This window comes from Rhynchophorus ferrugineus, unplaced genomic scaffold, assembly GCF_030347505.1.
Source record: "Rhynchophorus ferrugineus isolate W39M unplaced genomic scaffold, kcgeb_rfMv2 rfM4, whole genome shotgun sequence".
NCBI lineage: Eukaryota > Metazoa > Arthropoda > Insecta > Coleoptera > Curculionidae > Rhynchophorus > Rhynchophorus ferrugineus.
The window spans coordinates 17,064,478-17,087,460 of NW_027472583.1; the positions used below are offsets into that span (position 1 = coordinate 17,064,478).

The 22,983-nt window shown below is 30.0% G+C and overlaps 3 protein-coding genes across 4 annotated transcripts; 2 read left to right on the forward strand and 1 right to left on the reverse strand.

Moving 5' to 3' along the window:
* The first annotated feature begins 4,359 nt into the window (after window positions 1-4,359).
* LOC143195513 (small lysine-rich protein 1) lies at window positions 4,360-9,477 on the forward strand. Of its 2 annotated transcripts, XM_076402747.1 has the most exons (4): window positions 4,360-4,389; window positions 4,454-4,487; window positions 8,974-9,090; window positions 9,250-9,477. In XM_076402747.1, exons 3-4 carry the CDS (start codon window positions 8,975-8,977, stop codon window positions 9,383-9,385), a joined length of 252 nt encoding a protein of 83 aa, XP_076258862.1. In that variant the 5' UTR covers window positions 4,360-4,389; window positions 4,454-4,487; window position 8,974; the 3' UTR covers window positions 9,386-9,477. The 2 variants fall into 2 exon arrangements, with proteins under 2 accessions (XP_076258862.1, XP_076258861.1); XM_076402746.1 differs by lacking the exons at window positions 4,360-4,389; window positions 4,454-4,487 and having other exon boundaries at window positions 6,678-9,090.
* Window positions 9,478-10,574: 1,097 nt separating this feature from the next.
* LOC143196314 (uncharacterized) lies at window positions 10,575-15,387 on the reverse strand. Its single transcript, XM_076403977.1, has 3 exons — window positions 14,885-15,387; window positions 13,697-14,782; window positions 10,575-10,663 (listed from the first exon to the last, which is right to left on the reverse strand). Exons 1-3 carry the CDS (start codon window positions 15,297-15,299, stop codon window positions 10,575-10,577), a joined length of 1,590 nt encoding a protein of 529 aa, XP_076260092.1. The 5' UTR covers window positions 15,300-15,387.
* Window positions 15,388-16,996: 1,609 nt separating this feature from the next.
* LOC143195514 (uncharacterized) lies at window positions 16,997-22,215 on the forward strand. Its single transcript, XM_076402748.1, has 6 exons — window positions 16,997-17,133; window positions 20,970-21,097; window positions 21,152-21,385; window positions 21,442-21,577; window positions 21,630-21,790; window positions 21,844-22,215. Exons 2-6 carry the CDS (start codon window positions 20,981-20,983, stop codon window positions 22,084-22,086), a joined length of 891 nt encoding a protein of 296 aa, XP_076258863.1. The 5' UTR covers window positions 16,997-17,133; window positions 20,970-20,980; the 3' UTR covers window positions 22,087-22,215.
* Window positions 22,216-22,983: the final 768 nt, after the last annotated feature.

The window sequence follows — 22,983 nt, forward strand, 5'->3', positions numbered from 1 at the left end:
GAATGATAAACAGTTAAAGAGGCCCCGCTATTAAAACATGACCGCCGCATCATTAGGCTTAACCCACGATTTTCTACGCTTACTCTTACCCTTACCTATTATTGGTTGGTAACCTGGTCCATTCCCAATAACTTAATTGATCTTAAAGTACCTTATTATTTCTTTTACAATCATCACCTTTTCATATTCATCATTTTTAAAACACTTTCTACAAGTTTGTTCACCGGAAGTTTTCCGACATGGTTTATATTTTTGAATTTTTAGTTGTAGTAGTGTAGGTTAAGCTGTAAATTTTTGTCTTAATATTCATTATTCAATTTGTATTTCATATTTTTGCTCGCCTGTCATGCCCGTCTTTGTGTATATTATCTTATCGGCAGTATTGCAATCGTACAATGTACGCATTATTGTAAAAACACGCAATAGTATCTAACGGATGGAGATTAATTTATTTAATATAATTTTTTTTGATCATTTTTTGATCATTTTTTTGATAACTAAATCATAGTTTCCAAACATCAGATGAAATATTAAAATACTTTATGTGGATGGAAACGAGCTCCATTTAGTTTTAGTTCCTATTTTTTCTTCTTTTTTCGACATAAGCGCAACACATTTTAACTACACACTAGTAAAAAACAAAACAACTAAAATATCATCATATTATATATATATATATATATATATATATATATATATAAAACTTCGAACTACGGTCGTCAGAATTGAACCTGACTGGTCAGATTGAACCTGATTGACTGGTTAGTGACCAATTTAGAAACTACACCACAAGGCATGATATCTTACCAAATCTGATTATTGCCGTTACTGGACTTATTGTTATTTGTCGGATATTATACTGTTCACTAGGGGAATTTATAATTAAAATCACAAACATACAATGCACCATTTTGCCTCATAAAACCATAAATAAGGTTTTTTTTTGGGAGTAGCTGAAAAATGTTGAGTGTACAATCGTTAAATATGAATAGATTTGTCTGGATCAATGAATAGCTTGCGTCATGGGAGTTTAGATCTCAGAGAACAGAGAGTAGTTGCCAACATTCAAAACTGGAAAATATAATTTTAGCCAACATATCAAAATAACATATTTTTCTAGACTGTTTTTAATATAACACAAATAAATAAAAATAACTATAAATTATTCCACTGATTATTTAGAAGTGTTTTAATTCTGTTTCATGGGAAATGTAGAGAGTGATAATCATCTGTTCATCATCATGACATTGCATTTTACACAAAAGGTTAGAAATGGACTGTTACAAAATTCACAGTTAGAACTTCAGCATGCCTGCTAAAGATGTGACTTCCCAATCCAAGCAACATTTATTGACATTTTGTTTCGGATGAACCTCATTTTCACCGTAATAGATAATTTATACTGTTACTGATACTATAAACTAAAACTATCTGCTCTTAAACATATATAATTAATTCTGTAGGCTTGGCGCTCTTCTTTCAGTAGCTCTTTGCACCTAATGAACTTTGTTACATTGTTCACTTACTTATATCTTACTTTAACAAGAGAATAAGACGATTTACAACGAATCTGCGGGTTAACGTTCTATAAACATATTGGAACAATGTCTTTGTCAATATAAACATAACTTATTCGACGATGAAACGCTGTCAATGTAATTTTTTCTTGTTAGCTACCAAATAACTTCGGTTGATTCAACATTTAATTACTTTCAAACAATCCCACTTTTTTAATGAAGTATTTGATCGTCTAATAATATCATTTGCATATTTGGCAAAAATACGATGATATAGGCAAGGAAGCAATAATGTAATATCATATAGTTAATTTTATATATAAAGATATAGTGAGAACACATGTGTATTTTGAAAACATGGTCTGATTTTTTATTATTTTGTCGTATCTGATGCAAATATTTATAACTGTAATAACATATTTATTCTAAAAAAGTGTAGTATATTGTAATTGCTAGAAACTCGCCAATTTATTGCTTAATTATAACATACATATTTTTAAACTTGGCAAACATAAGTCATTCAGTGTCAATGATTACATTAATGATGAATTTTATGACATACTTGTGACTAAATTAAAAAACCAACATTCTACGTTGGACATTTCGGAAATATGGTTACTAAAAATTTATTTTTAGATTTTAAATATAAATACTTATTGCAGGGTACTATAGGGTTTAATATTTCTAAATATATAGAGTCGTTTTATCTATGTTGTGTCACAACTTACTTACCTTAATTAGATTTAAGTCAGTGAATTTAGAAACATACAATGAATATTGGAATACTTTACCTATAAAAGTTGGTGACTATTGGTTGTGAAGTTATGTTGGAACTACTGCAAAATTACTGAATTACTACTGAATATGAGTCGAATATTGACAGAAATAGATTCTGGTACAGCAAGAATAAGCAATAAAATTATTTTGAAACCTGATAACTATAGGCTATAAGTTAAAAACCTTGGAAAAATCTCATATAATAGAGCAGATGGTCAGAGTTACGATAAAAAAACGTTTGAGGATTTTCAACTGATTTCTGTGTATTTTGGTATGCTGAAAACGAATATAATATGACAAAAATTGCGAGAGGTTTTAGTTTTTATTCTTATAAAAAATCTCGGAATTAATCTTGATGGCAAGCTTCTCTGAAAGCAACATGTAAAAATGAAAAGGAAAGAACAGGAGTTAAAATATAGGAAAATGTATTGGTTAATTGGAACATACGGAATTCAATTATATGGATGTTCTGTGAAAAGTTAACAATACAAGTTCTCTAGAAGTCCTGCGAATTATTGTGCATCGAGATACCACAGGACTGATTTGGACTTATACCGAGACCTTCAGATACCGGCTGCCACTCAGGAAATCAACAGAATTGCAGGGAGTCATGAGGACAGACACGGAGAGATTAATCGAGTAGATTAATCGGCAACGAATAGTAACAATATAATAAATAAAAAATAATTTATTATTTCTCGAAAAAATAGTTTATTTAATCTGAAATTTCTCAAGTATTTCATTAAAGATGTTATGAATTGCTAGCTTTTTTTAATCTTTGAAGCAGGAGGTAAAAATAGTAGCTATTTCAGGATAATAAAGTTCGGTAGTTTCTGCTTGATTATGCGACGTTGCCATTTACAAGCAATCGAGAAATTGAATCTAACGTACTACAACAGCCATTTTGGATTTGACTCTGGCGTTGGTAGGAGCTCTGTTTTGCAAGGTTAAGAATTGTTTATAGTTGACTGAAAACAGTCGAAACAGTCGATAGTCATAAAACAGTCGAAACAGTCGATAGTTAAAAAAATAGCAACTGAAAATAGTAATTACTATTCAAATGTAAATCAGTCGAATGAAATAGTAGAACCGAAAATAGTAACTAAAAGTAAACGACTGAAACACTCGATAGTAAATAGTAATAAAATCAGTCGGACCGAAAATAGCGACTGAAAACAGTCACTGGTAAAAACAGTCGAACCAAAAATAGCGACTGAAATAGTCGATAGTAAAAAGTAGTCAATTACTGAACAGTCGATAGTCGATTTCAGTCGATTGTTCCCAACACTAATTTTCGTCATAGTTGAATTATCGAAATCTCACTGTAGATTGAATTTCAATATCAGTATCAAAAATAGCTTTAGTGAAATGATACAATGGTTTATGGTTAAGTAGAGCGAATAATAGGAGGCCTGAGTCATTTTTGCTAATATGTCTCTATATACTGTTGCTAGTTTCACATTATACATATTATTTTATTTATGTTATTAATAATATTATGAACAGGTATCAATATTTAATTGAGCTTTGTTTCTTGAGTTTCAGAATAATGAATAAAATAAATTATATATTTATTATTAAACATTTTTAATAAAGTTAATTTTAATATGTACGTCATATTTAAGTCACTATTAAAAAATAATTATAAGATTTAAATAATATTTTCAAGTTTCATATTGAATTTATGCAACTTATCCCTGACAAAATTTAATCATGATGCGATTGTATATTATTTTTAATGCAACGAGGTTTTTGCAGCTCCATCTTCATACAGATGCAATCGTTAAAATATGAAATCTCTAATTCGATTAAACCGTTATATTCTTGACATTTTGGCGTAAAATATTTTTTTCCACATTTTTAAAGAATTTTGGGTACATGAAGAAAGTACGAGTGAGATTTACACCACAGTTAAACGCTTATATGAAAACGAACTACATAGAGTTAACACTTTTATATAATATATATTAAATTTAAAAGCACATATTAATAGGCAACCCTCCATATCTCACAATTCGTTCGTTCTGGGCTTGCATCTATTTTATGGGGTTTATACTGACAAGCAGGTGGTGTTGTCAGCTTTATTTTTTATACGGTAGATTTACTGTTTCTATTGGATATCTAACTTTTAAAATCAGTCAGTACATTTAAATTTTTAGCAGTGACAACAATTAGTGTCCACGTTATCGAAAGGTATATTCATATGCGACAATTTTATCATAGGATGAAAGTAATTTCGAAAATAAAAAGAATCATCAATAAGAGAAGCAATGAAGAGAAGAAATGATATTAGTAGAAATGGTTCGTTATTGAAATCGTTAAATTTATTATTTAAATTTTTTTTTTGTAAATTTTTGAGATTGATTTTAAATTAATCCATTTCAGGTTTCATAAGTAAACACACAAAACACTAGGCAAATAAAGTAGGTAATAAATAACATAATACATAATGATCCAATAATGAAGGATGAAGGTAAAAAACTGAGAAGGAATTATACCAAAAAGGCAAATAAGAGATGTTAAATATGCTTTTTCAACTGTTTCCTTAAATGTTTAATTTAATAGTTATTACAGGAAATTAAGGCAAACAATTTGAAGTGTTACTAGCTAAGGCAATAGATCAAGTTCAAAGAAATATATGCAATGATTATTATTCTTACAAAAATATGTACGCAGTACCCATCCAGTTTTAACATGAAAACATACAAATGATACTTCAAAAATTGTTATAATGATTTCTTCTCAGCCTTTTCATGACTAAGGATGAGACCTGAATAATTTTATTATTATAACATTTTCGAATAACTATTTCGACTTTAATATTCATTATAAGGATGTAGGAATGTGATGGAAGCTGAACAAAAGTATAATGAATAATAAAATTAATAATTGATTTGAAACCATTTAATATTTTGCTTTTAGTATTAATTTTGAATTATATTTAAAATTATACCTGAAGGTACAGGGAATTTTGTTATGTCAAGCTCTTGAATTTGTTTTATAGCTGTTTGACATAGTCCCCGAGTCATAGATAGAAACGAGACGTCTCCATTGAAATGATCTTTGAAAATATAGCAGGTTTGCTCTTAAAAAAATTCAAACATATTTGATTATTTAATAAGTTTCTCGAAGTTTGGGATGCCGAAAAAATATCGATATGAAACCTCATTATTTTAATATTTTTGACCCGTATATCGATATATTGACACGGATGACTAATAGTTTTATTTTTAATAGGTCTTTAAAATATACAACCAACACTTATAAAACCGATGTTGAAAAAATATCTATATCTTTTTGTACCGATATTTTTGGGAAAATATCCATATTTATTTAAAAAATATCGAAATTGATATATAGATATTTTCAAAATATCGACATTTTTCTTCGCTGACAACATCCCTAGTTCGATGAACCACTTATTGGTCAATAGTTGGGCCAAATATTTGACACGTTTTAATATATCTTTCATATGAACGTAATCAAAATTTAAGTTATTTGTTAATTTATTGGGCAGAGCATTTTTAAATGTGGCAAAAATTGTGCAGTCATTTAATTTTTTTAAAAAGCTTAAAGACTGCAAAATTACATACAAATAAAATTAAATAAAAAATCAATAAGGACAGCTTGCTCACACAAGTCAAATAACTGTCGCTAAAATAAGTGAACTAAATATGAATCTGTTACATCTAATCTATTCATACAGAAAATATAAATATCATATCAAACAGAAACCGATAGTCAACAGAATAGCTAGCGTAGAAACTATTACAATCATGTATCGATATTTTAGAGGATCGTTGGAATTATTCTGTTGAAATTGCTAATCATAAAAGTCTCAAAGCCCTTATTATTTCATTCTCTTTTATTCATATTTTACGAATCTAAGAAGCGAAATGAAACGAATGTTACGAACGAAAAAAGCTTGAAAAACGATGTATTTTTTAAAAATTTTCGGCTGCCCGGACAAGCTGCCTATTTGAACGGTGAATAATTAAGACTAATTATAAATAGCTCATGCAAGTTTATAAACGTTTTCAAACGATGTAAAGCACATAAGCAAAACACTAAATATTTAGGCAACGGAAATCAAGAAATAACATTTCTAATTTTACTCGCAATGAACATTACGGTGGCCTAGACTGTATGTCGTTGGAGTTGATTCAGAATATTTTTCTTATTATTATTATTATTCATTTTATTGAAATGACTAGTTCAGTCAATTATATATATATATATATATATATATATATATATATATATATATATATATATATATATATATATATATAATAAAATGAATAATAATAATAATAATAAGAAAAATATTCTGAATCAACTTCAACGACATACAGTCTATACATTTTTTTTTCTTTAAGTCCGTTTTTTACCAAATATGGTTTATCAGGAAATGTGACTAAGATTACAAGACTTAAACCAAAACAAGCCCCTAAGTAATGGTGTGAAAGTTGACTTTGGCAAAGAGGGTATCAGCAACAGTTTTTTAGAATGGAAAAGGACATTTATTTGTAGTTTATATCCGTATAAGATGCTAAGGTAATTTTGCAAAATGACAACGCTCATAAAGCAAACCAATCAAATAAATGTTTAAGTCATTGATTTGATATTTTTACACAGCCTTGAATTTTAACTTCAAATTTACAATGTGTGCATTTTATTTACCCAAATATTACTAGGTAATTTGATACAATACACAGCTGTTAAAAGTTTAAGAAAATCAAATTTCCATCGTCAAATGTGTATAATTTAAACCTTTATTTGTGTTGTATTTACTATCAACTATGTAAAATGAATATTTTGGTAATTCTGCCAAATACATTTGTATCTGTATCTTCAAATTATGATAATAAAACCACTTTTAATTTTAAACAAATTTATTTTTAACATCTCTCTATGGTATATTATTAGTATAAATCAATATATTTAGTGATTATTTATTACAGTCATGTAGCCCATTGCAAGTATTTAAAAACTTAATTAACTTTTAATTCGATGTATTCATTAAAACATACGATAATATTAAATATTAGTAATTCTATCCATTAAAAATCCTTTATAATTAAGTACTACCCTTTATATACGTAAAACTTATGACCTTGAACATGACCTTCGTATAAAATTGTATTTATGTAGATAATTTTGAAATAAAAATGCAGACATGATTTATTATTTACATCGGTTCAGCGTGTAGAGCGCGGACGAAAATCTTTCACACAAGGACAAATAAATTCAATTATTTTTAATACAAATAAATGTCGGTATTTTGTCATTTTAATTTAAAAATAAGTGAGTTTTTCTGAAATGTATATATTTTTATAAAAAACTTGGTAGATTAATCAGAGGCTGCTCCTATTTTTTCATTTTTATGGTATATGTATTATTTATGTTTAGATAATAAAGTGCGGTGTAGCGATGGTTCGTAATTGTCTTGGCTTCGGATGGATTCGAACATCGTTTGTAAATATTTATACCCAACCCTATATTTTTAACATGACAATAATCAGTACTTTTAACTAGAACTGGATAACATAAGAAAGTATATATAAAACTGTAATAAACCTATCTTCCATGGAGTAGAAATACAGGATAACTTTTTGACGAAATTCTAATCACAGCCTTTGGCGGTCCAACTTCTTAGGATCTTTTCCTACAGTATACTATGGTACCCTACTATGAAAGAAAATTTTTTGTTAATCATAAAAAATTAAGAATAATATGAAATGTTAAAAATAATATAGCCATAAATGTATACGTATATATTCCATACACAGGCTTAATGAATATCAATTTGAACTGTATTTCTTTCCATGATGTTTTTGTATATCAAAGAGATTCGATGAGGAAACAATGAAGGTACTTTTTTAGTGCCGTGCAAGATTAATTATTAAGTAATTTTAAAGAAAAATGGATGTTTACATGTTATTTTATTTTTTACATATTTTATTAAAAGGTTAAATCTGAGTTTGAAGTGAGATTTTAGGTTAATTGGTGAATTACAGAATATCTATTATAGTCTTCATGTATACGAATAATTTACAAGAACTATAACTTTTATTATTTTATATTAACTATATTGTTTTATTTTCTTTTTCTTCTTTTTAAAATTATTTTAAAATGATAGATACTTATAAAAGGTTCTTCGTGTTACATTTTTTATATTATACTGAACGAAAAATATACCAAAACATTTTAACTTGGATCTCAACAGAAATAATAGGTGAACTTGTGAATGTAAGATAATTTATTCTATTTATATTATACTCTTTAAATATACGTATAATTTTCAACATCTGGTAAGGTTGCAAATCCTTGTACGAATGCCAGGATTCTCCAGAACTAGACTCTTACTAAATACCGTATACTTTTTTCTGGCAACTGTTATTGATACTGTTAACATGTGACTATATATATATATATATATATATATATATATATATATTATAAACTACTATGATAAGAATAATCTGCCCAATAATTTACTAATATAATTCAACAGAAGAAATAACATCGCAAAGTTTTAATTCATACGAAAATAAAATATAGTGAAATATCTGTTGCTAATAGTTACATTGATCTAATAGTATAGGTTTTTAGTTCTATATACTTTGGGGGTCGTTTAGTTTCTTATTCGTTTAGCACAACATACGCTTATGTGTAGAATGCCGAAAGGAAAAAAGAAAAAAACTAAGAATAAAAATGCTGACAAAGGAAAGAAAAAAGGTGCTACTAAATCCAGAAAGGGAGGTGGAAAAAAGTCTCGATCTAAAAGTTCCAGGTAATCTTGGTAATCTTATCTTTTATAATTTTTTTTTTAATATTTCGCTTTATCTATTGGGCAATGCCTTTATTTATGTAGTCATATAGTAGTGGTGAAGTTTTATTCAATTGTGCTTATAACGTATTCCTTTCCTTCGATTTACCCTCATTGTTTTAGATGTAATATGGATATTTTCACTGAAGCAGCAATGGAAAATGCCTATACAACTTGTCATAATGTGCAAGATTTATTGAGATGGCGTGGATTTCCATGGCCAGATGCACAGAAGAAGAAAAAGAAAGGGAAAAAATAATACAGCTTCATTGTTGACTAATTTTCATGTAACTTTACTATAAAACAAGAGTGAAAATCTGTATTTAATATAATAAATATTATTTAAACTAATTTAATTTTTCTAATATTGTAAATTACCTTTAAAATTGGATACTGATACTAAAAGCATTCTTTATTTACAATATTGAAATAATAATAATTAAAGCATCTAAGTGTTGTACATTGTTTGTATGTAATTACGACCGAATTATATACGCTTTGGTTGCAGTTAATTAAAGCAGAGTACTAACATTTTTCGCAAATACTATTTCATTGGCACGAAATTCGACCGGTGTAAATAGGAGTCATTAAATATCAATCTTGTTTATTATTTAACTATACAGCAACATAGCAAAACACACGTAGACACTGAACAGATCGATACCGAACAGTTATACAGATTTCAATTAAAACAAGAAAATGTATGAATTTTAATGGATTTAAATATTCGTTCTTATGTCAGCTCTATAGGCTTAAGCAAAAGTAGCATAACTACTAGAAACAAGTGTTCTGGTCAGATAAAAGCAATTTTAAATTGATGGATGAGAATTAATAAATAATAAAGGATAAAGGATACACAATCAAATTTAAAAATAGTGATGGCGATATTAAATTTCTTTAGCTATGGAAAAAGATTAATCACAAAAATTAAGAGCATTATGGTTGAATCTTGGCATCATAAGAAATACCTTTGAACCCTATGATGAATATAACTTACTATGGGTTTGGACAATTCTATACAATAATTGCACATATACAAAGTAACAAAATAATTTGTTAGAAGGAAAAATTTCGTAGTGATATTCCACAACTCAAATTTAAATCGAAAAATGAAAATATGATCCTATAAATTAGTTTTAAAGGATTTTTTAATTGAAGGATTTTTTAATTGAAGCATTATAGCTGCTATCTTTTCATGCGTTGATGGATAGCTGCTGCTTATTTCATTGAGATTTCATTTCAAAAGAACGATATATTTTTTGAGTTTGAGGTAGGTTTTCATCGGTTTTCACCAATATGTTGTTATGCTAAATAATAACATTGTTCTGTTTTCGCATAGCATCATTATATTTTAGCAGGTCATACTAAATGTAGATCATACAAAATATCCAAGTTTTTGATCATTCCCATGTTCTTTAAGCGTTTGGAAAATTGTTTCTTGTGTTTTGCTACTCCAAATAATTTTGCATATTTTCTTGTATTTTTGAGGCATTATCAGTCAGAACGCCCTTTGTCATTGGTGTCAAAATCACCACTTCTAAAACGCCGAAACCAATATTCACATGTTGAAATCGATGGAGCATAGTTGCCATAAGCTTCACGCTGTATTAGAAGTAAAAATTCTCACAAATGCAATTTATTCGATGCAATTCAGATATTTTCAACTCAGTGAACATATTTTTGCCATCCATCTTAAAGCAAATTAATACAAAAATAATAATACAAGGTTTTGTTATTTGAATGTTAAGATATAAATCATGTACATCTATTTTGACAAATATATGATTATAAAATATGTAATTGGGGTGTTAGCAGACATTAGTTGTCGCATCACGTATTATCTTTAAAAATGAGCAAAGAAGTGCTGGATAGTTAAACTCTGACTTTTTTTATAAGTACCTTGTCAGAATCGATGATTTGAATATATTTTAAAGGAGGAGCTTATGAAGTGATTTGAGCAGTTTTGGTGCATGGGTTGGTCGTAGTGGAGGTAGCAAATAAAATGTATCTGAAAATCTAGTTACATTACTTTCTTTATATATATATATATATATATATATATATATATATATATATATATATATATATATATATGTATATATATATATATACTAGCTGACCCGACAGACTTCGTCCTGTCAAAAAGATTTGTAATGTGGCAGTTTTTGTGCCTACGTATTTTAAAAAATTCTCCTGAACAGAACCATCACCCTGGTGATAGGGCGTTGTGAATAAAAAATAATTAAATAAAACATATATAAGGATTGAAAAGTAAGTAATCGCTTTATTGTTAATCATGTGAATCATAATTATTATTATTATTATCATTGTAGTGCTTTGTGGTATACGATGTTCTTTGTTTGATTACCTGGCGCATAGATAAACAAATCTGATGGTTTTCCAACACGGGAACAGGCAACATACAATTGACCATGTGAGAAACATGGGTTTTCTAGATTAATACCACAAACACTTAATGTTTGCCCCTGGGACTTGTTTATAGTCATAGCAAAAGCAAGCCGCACTGGAAACTGTAGTCGTTTAAACTCAAATGGCACATCAGTCGGAATCATTGGGATGCGCGGTATGAGAACATCTTCTCCTTTATACTTTCCTTTGAGTATAGTTGCTTCTATCACATTGTTTAGTAATTTTTTTATCGCTAACCGTGTACCGTTGCAAAGACGCGGTTGGTTGATATTTCGCAACATTATAACCACCGATCCAACCTTTAATTGAAGATTGTGAGGTGGCAATCCTGGCAAATCCAGCGAGTTTAAAAATTCCGGTGGATAGTTGACTACATCATCTTGATTAGTAGCCGAATCAACTGATTTATATATCCTCAATTCGCCTGTAATTTGTTCTTGAATTTTGAAATTTAATTCATTTACATCTATGTTTTTTGCAGCCAGTATAGCTCGTTCGCTCAACCAATCATGGTTTCTGTAATTTTGAGAAACATCTGGAAACACCTTCTGAATAAGTTCATCTTTTGATCGAGTTAACTGACAAAAACTTTGAGGAAAGTTAATGCAGCCAGTCAACATGTCTATAGGAAATTTGCCATTACCAATGTCAATGAGTTGTTTAGAGAATATGTTTCCAGATTGGTCATTTTGCAACTCGACACGCATATTCTTGCTTAAATGAAGTACTTTGACATGTTTCCACAAATTGGAGGACTTTAGACATGCATTGAGTTCATCAGCTGGCGTTGATCGTGGAATCACTGGCAATGTTTGACGAAAATCTCCTGCTAATAAAAGCATTGCACCACCAAATCGGTTATTATTGCTACGTAGATCTTTTAAGGTTCTGTCTAAAGCCTCCAAAGATTTTTTATGTGCCATCGTGCATTCATCCCAAACAATCAATTTACATTGCTGCAAAACCTTTGCCATTGCAGAGTTCTTCGAAACGTTGCAGGTTGGAGTTTCATTGCTTTGCATATTTAATGGCAATTTTAGTGCTGAATGGGCTGTTCGACCACCTTCAAGCAAAGTTGCTGCGATTCCCGACGAAGCGAGTGCAAGTGCAATTTTATTTTGTGAGCGAATTGTTGCTAATATTAATGAAATCAAAAAAGTTTTTCCTGTACCACCAGGTGCATCTAAGAAGTAAATCCCTCCAGTTTCATCATTTGTTACTTTCATAAGAGTTTCAAATACATACTTCTGTTGTTCATTTAACAGTGGAAGATTTGTTTGAATTAATTCTTTCAAAGCGTTGAGATCATACAGTCTTTCTCGATGCAACTCTTGGTTAAAAGCGTCATGCATTGGACGATTGGGCGCGGTCAGGCCTAATTGAATTAATAGTTTGTTTGACATTATCAAGCACATGTCCTCAATTGAAATCAATGCTTCATTGTAAATTTCTTCACTGATTTGTATATTTGGATTTCCCATTCTATTCCGTATTTGATACAAAATATCATCACACATATAATCTTTGTACTTCATCCACAAATCAATTGGGTTTGATGGGAAGCATGTAGATATGATTATAGAAAACAATGTTCGTATTTGATGAGCGTGTGATGATATTACAGCATCATTGAGAGTTTGATCCCAATGAGCGTCATTTTCAAGCAATTGCAAACGTTGACAGGCTTCTCTGTAGGATCCACACAATTCACCATCAACAGTTCGTAACTGTTGGAATGATGTTGGGCCACGTACATTGACTAATAGCAGTCGTAAATAAAAACATTCATCATTGCTTGGATGTACTGAATAAATCCGGCCAATCGCATCGGTGGAATATACATCTGTATATCCTGGAACTGGTTTTCCTTGTTTCCGTCGTATAAATCTCCTTGAGGATTGATTCCAGGTATAATATTTTGGCATTTCAGAATATAGCAATGTTTGTGCGAAATCATCGTTTTGGCATGTCTCAAAAAAACTGGTTAATGTAGTAGATGGTGGCTGAGCAGCTCTTTGTACTGCGTTCTGTGCTGTAAAATACACTCTTTGTCCATTTTCTAAATGTACAGCTAAGTGAACAACAGAAGGGTGTCTCTCATGAATAGGAAAAGAAAATATTCGCCAAACTGCTTCATTACTGCTAATATAGCGGCCCATTTGGTATTGGGTAACTTCATCATTAGAATTCTCTGCACCAATTCCAATCACAGCCATATCACTCCCTTTGGTTACATATTTGCAAATGTATTTAATCGATTTCACTGAATGGCAAGATTCAACGTTGATGTGTGCTTTGAATGTCTTTGATAAAATGGGTGAATATGGAACAATCCAACGATTATCTATTTCAATATCTTGTTGATTTAATTTGACAATTGTTGATTTTCCATTGTCTGCTGTCGATCTGCGACGATACAATGGATAACCGTCATTACCAGTAATTGTTTCCGATATTAATGTCCGTGGATATCGTTTTGAACATTTACCATCCATCATACACGGTGAATTTTGATTAAGAGTTCCACAGGGACCATGTATCATGTTTTTGATAACTACCTCATGCAATCCAGGATCTACTTGTACATTAGGGATTTCAGCTGATATCACTGCATCAACTTCATTTGGCCTTATCTTTTCAACCAACCAAATCAAAATGTGTGCATGTGGCAATCCTCGTTTCTGCCACTCCACAGAATACATCCAGCAGCGTGTCTCACCAAACACATTATGTTTTACGATGAAATTCATTAAAGATTTCAACTTTTGTCTAAAGACTCTGGCTGTAATATCATGACGATCAATGGGTGATTGCCCAGGGAATAACTCCTGCTTAATTTCTATCCATTGCGGATTGCATGTAAATGTGATGAACAAATCTGCTGTACCATAATGACGAACATACGACATGGCATCTTGAGCATATTCGTGCATATGCCGAGGGCTTCCGATGTATGTTGCTGGAAGAATAGTCATCCGACCGACATTCTGTGCATTTCGATCAGTATTAATCGCATCTCGAAGGTGAATATACTCTTCAGATCGGAGTTTGGTTTGATTCAACCTGATGAATGTTAATCTCTCCGTTTCAATTTTAACATACATGTCAACAACATATTTGTGATATAATCGGCGACATTTCAATATGTGATTATCTTCATTTTCCCGAATCATTAGGCGGTATGAATAATAGTTCATTGAACTGACTTTTTTGTTGGTTTCAGAACCTGTAAACAGATTTTGTTTTAATAACATTCAAATATAAAATTAAAATACATAATATAGTGACTGAGATATTATCGCCATAGCTAAACTAATATTTTAGTTACCTGTAATGGGATTTATCATTTTTATTGAGAAATCGTAGCCATCTTCACCTTGCCAAAATATAATGGGATATTGCAGTGCATCATATGAGCGGTGTGTTTCCTTTATACGTTGTAATTGATCATTCCGACGATGTAAAACAATATCACGGGATTCCAAGTTTTCTCCAACTACAACGATAGCAACTTCATCAATAGTTGGTGCATTAAAACGTCTTGTATGTTGACCTGCAGGTGTTTTATCAGCTCTGATTACAATTTTGTGATTATCGGATGGCATCAGATCCAGGGCAGTTTTAAACAATATAATCAATTGATTGCGTTGATGAAATAAATTTTGTAATTGTTCTACAATAGACCTTTTTACTAAATTGTTATGTGCACAACGCAGATCAATTTCTTGTGGTGAATTGCCCATAAAATAAATTTGCAGGAATTTGTTGTCGCTATCTGACACTGGTAACAGTGAACCTGCTCTGTGATATATTTGCCCTTGTATCTGTAAATAAAAAAAATATTATGGTGTGGTATAAATTAATGGATTGTCAGTGATCAAACTTAAATAATATTTGATCTTAAAAAGTATATATTTAGTTTTAACTAATATCTATCAATTATAAAATATAATAAAAGTGTCACTGAAACTGAATCACCATATAATATGATGACTAAGTGATATATTTCGTAATGATTAAGAATAAATCGTAATGAAATTGAAGATTAGTAACACATCTTAACTTTGGTGACAGAAAATTTTGTTCGCTAAAATAATTATGATTAACTGCTATAATACATACCTTGAAAGTTGGCATAAAATTTTCCCGAACTGCATTTGTTGCCCCAAATGAAGTCATTTGAAAGCAATTGTTATATTGTTGGATATGTGTCAAAAAGTGTATAGAATCTGTTCCTATTCCTGAAACCAATGAGTACAATGGTTCTGGTGGTGGATCCAATGGTATCAATTTCACTTTACCATTTGCGCAACACAATCCATTGGCTTCGTTTTTGTATTTTAATGCCTTACAGTGTGAGCAAACCAAGTTCATAGAACCAATAACAACACATTGGTAGTTACTGTAGTCAATTGACACATCGTAACTGAAAGCAGCTCGATTCAAACTTGCGCGATTATTAGTTGAACGTCGCGCTCGCGGTTCACGCGTTTGTGATATCCGAATTCTTTCACGTTCATTTCCGTCGTCACGTTCTTTTGCAATACGATTATATCGGTAATTAGCTTGGTTTATAGCATTTCTGGTTCTTCTACCTAAATTGCTTCGTCTTATAGGAGGCATATCAAATATAAATTATTTTTTCACTAATCACGAACTAAACAAACACTAACTAACTAAACACTCTGCACAAAACACGATATACGAATTTGTTTCGTGTATCAGTTGACAATTCATCTGTCATCTGTCAAAAGTCATCTGTAACAGACAACTTTTTTTTTAAAATTTGATATGACTTGAACTCAAATCCTTTTAAGCCGTACGAATTGTTTTATTTATTTAAAATTTGAATTAAATTTTAAATAAATAAAAAATTTTAAATAAATAAAACAATTCGTACGGCTTAAAAGGATTTGAGTTCAAGTCATATCAAATTTAAAAAAAAAGTTGTCTGTTACAGATGACTTTTGACAGATGACAGATGAATTGTCAACTGATACACGAAACAAATTCAAACAAAAAGGGCTTTTTTTAGGGTTTTTCCAGCAATAATTCTAATTTTTCTCGCCGTAGAAACCATCCTTGAACTTCAACGAACATTTTAAAAAAAGATTTGGCCAAATTGGTCCAGGCGTTGTTGAGTTATGCGCTTACCATCACATTTTGCGATTCATTTTTATATATAAGATATATATATAATATTAGATATTTGTTTTGTTAAATTCAAAATGTTATTTTAAAAGTCAATATATCTTCAAAAAATAACTTACAAGGTTCAGTGATTTAATTGAAAATAATTCATGTAAAAATGGATTTTGTTGCTCGGTAACATGAAAATGAAAATTAGCAATCCGATATCTACTGCCAAAAATGCGGTAGGTCATGGCGTGAGTTAGGAAAACAATAGCGCGTGCTTTTTTACCAACGGCAACGTTTTCTAGTCGTTTAGGCCCCTTCGGGGGGACTTATAAATAGAGCGGAATTGTGGGGAGTTCTAACAAATCTTCGGCAGTTGTATGAGTTTGGGTCATTAGCCTATAGAAGAGGCAATAGTGAGAAGCAATCTTTGTAACACATGTAAGTTTTTGTAATTATTTTGTATAAATATTACTAGTAACACTTGTGGTAGCAATTTAGTTCAGATTTAAAATGTTTAACGGTTGGTAATGGAAATTTACATATTTGTAATGAAAAATTTCAATATTTAACATATTCTATTTTTTAAAAATTAATAGTAATTTTGAATATTGATTACAAAAAATTACTCAGTTCTTCAGATTTTGTTCAGTGTTCACTTCATTTACTTGAGTTCTTGAATTAATTAATTTAAAAGTATTTTTGTTTATACTAAGAATTATTTATGCTAGTAATATAAATATAGAGGGTAAGCGATCTCTCTCATTATTAATAAGAACATGTGTGTTCGAATCTTTTATGGGAATTTATTGGAATATTTGTCGTTGATTATTGGTTGAGTTGATATTGAAGAGTGTAAAAGCGTTATGTCATCAATTAGTGGGAGTTATTAAATGCCAGTTTCTAGTAACCTATAGAAAGTTAATTAGTGACCGAGATTCGTGGTTTTGACTCCATATCAAGTGGCCCAAAAATCCATGGGTTAAACTTGATTTAAAATCCATATTGGATTAATAAAACTCAGATAGTAACACTGTCATATTTTGTCTTGGAATTACATGCTATAACGATCAGAAAATAGTAAGCTGCTAAGAGGAAGCTTTTTTCAATAAAGCTTAATCTTATATCACCCCGTAGTCGTCTTATTGATGTGATTTAATATCTAATATGTATATTCCCTAAACTTAAAAAATCGTTCCATTTTGACATTCATGGTTGAGGAGGATTAAAATCGAATCAAATAAGGCTCTAAAGGTCATTATTTTTAAGGTATTGTTTGAAGATCACTTATATTTGAAAATATAAATAGTATGTATTTTATTTTAAGAACCTTATGTTTTTTATCAAAAGAGTTATTGAAATCCAGATAATTGAAGTTATATTGTATTATCAGGTTACTTTACGTTACACAGTTTGTTTTGAAAAGAAATGGTAAAATATACCAAGATCAACCCAGGCGTTTCCAATTTAAAAATCAACTTTATTTCTGCCTAAAATTAGCTCAGTGATAAAAGTTGTTTTTTTTTCGGGCAGTTTACATTACAGGCAGTACAGTGTAAACACTCATTAATTCCATATCAATGACTCAATATCAAGTGGCCCAAAAATCCATGGGTTAAACTTGATTTAAAATCTATAAAGTAAACAAATTACTATTACCGCTTAAAATATTGTTAGATGTAATAATTGTATTGGATTAATAAAACTCAGATAGTAACACTGTCATATTTTGTCTTGGAATTACATGCTATAACGATCAGAAAATAGTAATACGCAAAATACATAGTGTCGTTCATTATTTCTTTCAAAAGCAGCATTGATCCTCTTAGCAGCTTCTTTCAATAAAGCTTAATCTTATATCACTCCATAGTTGTCTTATTGATGTGACTTAATATCTAATATATCTATTCCCTAAAACTTAAAAAATCGTTCCATTTTGACATTCATGGTTGATGAGGATTGAAATCGAATCAAAAAAGCCTCTAAAGGTCATTATTTTTAAGGTATTGTTTGAAGATCACTTATATTTGAAAATATAAATAGTATGTATTTTATATTAAGAACCTTATGTTTTTTATCAAAAGAGTTATTGATATCCAGATAATTGAAGTTATATTTTATTATCAGGTTACTTTATGTTACACAGTTTGTTTTGAAAAGAAATGGTAAAATATACCAAGATCAATCCAGGCGTTTCCAATTTAAAAATCAACTTTATTTCTGCCTAAAATTAGCTCAGTGATAAAAGTTGTTTTTTTTTCGGGCAGTTTACATTACAGGCAGTACAGTGTAAATACTCATTAATTCCATATCAATGACTCTATATCAAGTGGTCCAAAAATCCATGGGTTATACTTGATTTAAAATCTATAAAGTAAACAAATTACTATTACCGCTTAAAATATTGTTAGATGTAATAATTGTATTGGATTAATAAAACTCAGATAGTAACACTGTCATATTTTGTCTTGGAATTACATGCTATAACGATCAGAAAATAGTAATACGCAAAATACATAGTGTCGTTCATTATTTCTTTCAAAAGCAGCATTGATCCTCTTAACAGCTATTTTCAATAGAGCTTAATCTTATATCACTCCATAGTTGTCTTATTGATGTGACTTAATATCTAATATATCTATTCCCTAAACTTAAAAAATCGTTCCATTTTGACATTCATGGTTGATGAGGATTGAAATCGAATCAAAAAAGCCTCTAAAGGTCATTATTTTTAAGGTATTGTTTGAAGATCACTTATATTTGAAAATATAAATAGTATGTATTTTATTTTAAGAATCTTATGTTTTTTATCAAAAGAGTTATTGAAATCCATATAATTGAAGTTATATTGTATTATCAGGTTACTTTACGTTACACAGTTTGTTTTGAAAAGAAATGGTAAAATATACCGAGATCAATCCAGGCGTTTCTAATTTAAAAATCAACTTTATTTCTGCCTAAAATTAGCTCAGTGATAAAAATTGTTTTTTTTCTTCGGGCAGTTTACATTACAGGCAGTACAGTGTAAACACCCATTAATTCTGGAAATAGCTTGATGCTATTTTGCAACAACTTGAAGGAATAATATTTATATTACAGAGATATTTTAAAATACAGTATTTAATAAATGTTATAATTTTTTATACTCTATTTCTATTACGCGCATAACGTAATAAAAATAAATGAGTGAATCATTTCAATATGATTCTTTCTATATATGTCTCTGTCATTTTACACAATTGATACTGCTAACATATTCTTAAAATAATTTTAATATGTATATGTGTTTACTTAATGTCTTTTTTTGACTAAGTCGGACTTATCCGAACTATGGTCCTTGTCATTAAACTTATTTAACGAGTGATTATCATAGAAGATATTTCGTGTTAAACGTCCTGCTTGTTGGGGCGACTGAGATGCTTTGTTGTTCGTTTGCTTGTATATTCATCTCTATAGTAAAATTTGACTGAAAACTTTTGGTCAAAGTAAGTCGTCAGAAAGTGCAATGTCTGGTGAGTTTGGTAGATAGAGCCATTGATTAAATTTGCAGGGCTCTTATTACATGCGCATGCCGGCGAGTGTTGTCATATTTCAAAATTACTTTCTCACTTTCCTGATAATTTCTAATTTTTTGAGAAACTTTAATACTACGAAAATAAAAATTACAATGAAGTAATGAAGTGGGAAAATGAAATAATAATATAAGGCTTGTTTATAAATACTTTACGCCAGTTTGGTAGCCGCAGTAGTTAAGGCAACAGGGCCCTTCTATTGGTGCGATAGTTATGAGTTCGAATTTTACAGGACATAGATGTACCTTATGTTTGTAGTTTTAATTTTAAATGTATCTAGACAGCAGTATAAAATCTGATAAAGTATAATCATCCCAGTCACTCCAATAACCAGACTGGGCAAGACCGGATGAGTGGGACTGGCCAATTCGGTAGGCTTAAAACTAAGAACTAAAACTTAAGGTCCACTTTAAGCAGTCGGTTCGGTTCCAATATACCTAGGTTGATAAAAAAAAGTAGACTTACATAACATAATAATACAGAATACGAGAAAAACGTAATGAAAAAACTGTACTACCGTTACATATTCTCCAAAAGCAATCAGAAATACGAAAAACTTGTTCTATGTTCTAATATATCGTTAAGTTTATTTATTTTTAATAACATACGTTTAAAAATTAAGATCATGTAAAATAAAATACACTAAAAATAAATATACTTTTATTTGATTATAGTTATTGATTTGTGATATTTTTAAATGTTTAGAAAAAACGAAAATGACTTTGATTGTGGCCTGTCGCGCGTCTGATGATGATAAGCACTACAAGGACGTTAATACCCTTATGTTTCACAAAGGAAAGCTTTACAGTGCTTCTGATGATGGTAAAATTAAGGTACTATTTTCAATATCGTCGATAGATACGAATATATTAGAATAATACTTTTAGGTCTGGACAACGGATTTGATTAAATTAGCTGAAATTCAAGGACATACCTTACCTGTTTATGGTCTGACAGCTAGCGATGATACGCTGTACAGTTCGTCAAGTGACGGAACCATTAAACTTTATGATTTGAATACGTTACAGGAAAAACAACAACTGACAAAGAACGAAAATGTGGAGCACTGGCGAGTTAGGTCTGTGAATGGACATTTGTATGTTGGAGACAACGAAGGAAATGTAAGCTAATCATATATGTATATAATATTTGAAACATTTACTATAATGCTGTATAGGTTAGTGTTTATAAAAACAACAAATTCTTTGGTTTGGTTAATGTGGCAGAACCTGTCAAAGACTTACAAGTTATTGAACCGTACGTTTTGGTTGTACAAGATACAGATTTGGTTGTTACCGAAGTTAAACTTAATGGTAATAGTGGAGTGCGTTTTGTAGTCGGAGAATACAATCGATTCATTTATAGGTGAAAAATTACAGTGGTCGAACGATTCCAATATTCCTGGTCGAGCACCAGTCACCCTAATTGGATCAAAATACTTTGCTTTAATCGATAGAGACGGAAAGGAAATTCTCTTACATAGTACCGACAGACATTCAGGTTTCCCACAATTGGCCAAAATTGTGGTAAGTTCTATATAAAATACTTTGGTTCGTTTATCAGTATATGTTGCCTGCAGCACGGTTCCGATAATAACATGCTGATCAATGCACTATCCGGAGTGGAGTGGGGTGAAGATAAGTTTTTATTCAGTGGTGGTTGGGACAAGGTGCTCAGAAAATGGAAAATAATGAATCAGAGTCTTTCCGATGAAGGTAGTGTTAATGTTGATTTGGTGATTAATGCCATAGCAGCAGGAGATACGGATCAAATTTACGTAGGTGGATCTGATGGACATATTGTGAGGGTAGATGTCAGATAAGCTGTACATATATATAAAGATGTGTGTATATTTGATTTTTGCATTGCTATTATATATAATATTTAGTTAAGAAATGCATTTGTGTATATTTCGTTGTAACATTTCTGCAATAAATTTTTATAAGCATTATTTACTAATGTTTTATGTTCAATTATTGTGTTCCATGTTAAACTATCCAAAGAAGCATTAATTGAAACCAAATATGTAGTAACATGACTATATACAAATAAATATTAATAAATGATCTTTTCAATTGATAGTTTGATAAAGTGTGATGAAAAATCAGTATTTTTATTCATTTATTTATTAAAGATCCATCAGCGTTTTGGGCAATTTAAGGTCTATTAGTAATTTAAATGAATAGTATAATATTCAAATGACATATAACTGAGCAAGTTTATAGAATAAGAAATAATATATGGTTGTGGATATTTGTTAGTAAGTTAAGACGGAGAAAAAATAATTCTTAGTCGTGCAATGGTCTTGATATATAAATAAAAAAAACTAAGGTGATATAACTGTTAATCTTGATATTACTAATATTAAATATTATTTTCTGTATATTATTTCATAACTTATTCAGATTGTTCTAAACAAAAGAACAAAATAAACTGAGAATAACGTTATGGAAATTGGTATTGGTTCCAAAACTTATAAGATGTTATTCAGTGTGATAATACTGGCATAGAGCAATGATCTTTTGAATTGATAATATAAAGTGTGATGCAAACTCAGTATTTTTATTCATTTATTTATTAAAGATCCATCAGCGTTTTGGGCAATTTAAGGTCTATTAAAATATAAATTTAATTTTTTTCCATTGGTTTCAACATGGAAAACAAAGAGCACTTGTAGCAACTTATTAAATTAAGCATATCTTGAAAATATCAATATACG

Excerpts from the sequence above, each read along its gene's own strand:
- LOC143195514 (XM_076402748.1), top strand. The coding sequence starts at position 20,981 with ATGACTTTGATTGTGGCCTGTCGCGCGTCTGATGATGATAAGCACTAC. Across the intron at positions 21,098-21,151 it reads CTGATGATGGTAAAATTAAG|GTCTGGACAACGGATTTGAT; the intron begins GTACTATTTTCA and ends TAATACTTTTAG. Across the intron at positions 21,386-21,441 it reads TTGGAGACAACGAAGGAAAT|GTTAGTGTTTATAAAAACAA; the intron begins GTAAGCTAATCA and ends AATGCTGTATAG.
- LOC143196314 (XM_076403977.1), bottom strand. The coding sequence starts at position 15,299 with ATGGGCAATTCACCACAAGAAATTGATCTGCGTTGTGCACATAACAAT. Across the intron at positions 14,783-14,884 it reads AATGATAAATCCCATTACAG|GTTCTGAAACCAACAAAAAA; the intron begins GTAACTAAAATA and ends ATCTGTTTACAG. Across the intron at positions 10,664-13,696 it reads AATGGGCCGCTATATTAGCA|AAGTGGTGATTTTGACACCA; the intron begins GTAATGAAGCAG and ends TCGGCGTTTTAG.
- LOC143195513 (XM_076402746.1), top strand. The coding sequence starts at position 8,966 with ATGTGTAGAATGCCGAAAGGAAAAAAGAAAAAAACTAAGAATAAAAAT. Across the intron at positions 9,091-9,249 it reads TCTCGATCTAAAAGTTCCAG|ATGTAATATGGATATTTTCA; the intron begins GTAATCTTGGTA and ends TCATTGTTTTAG.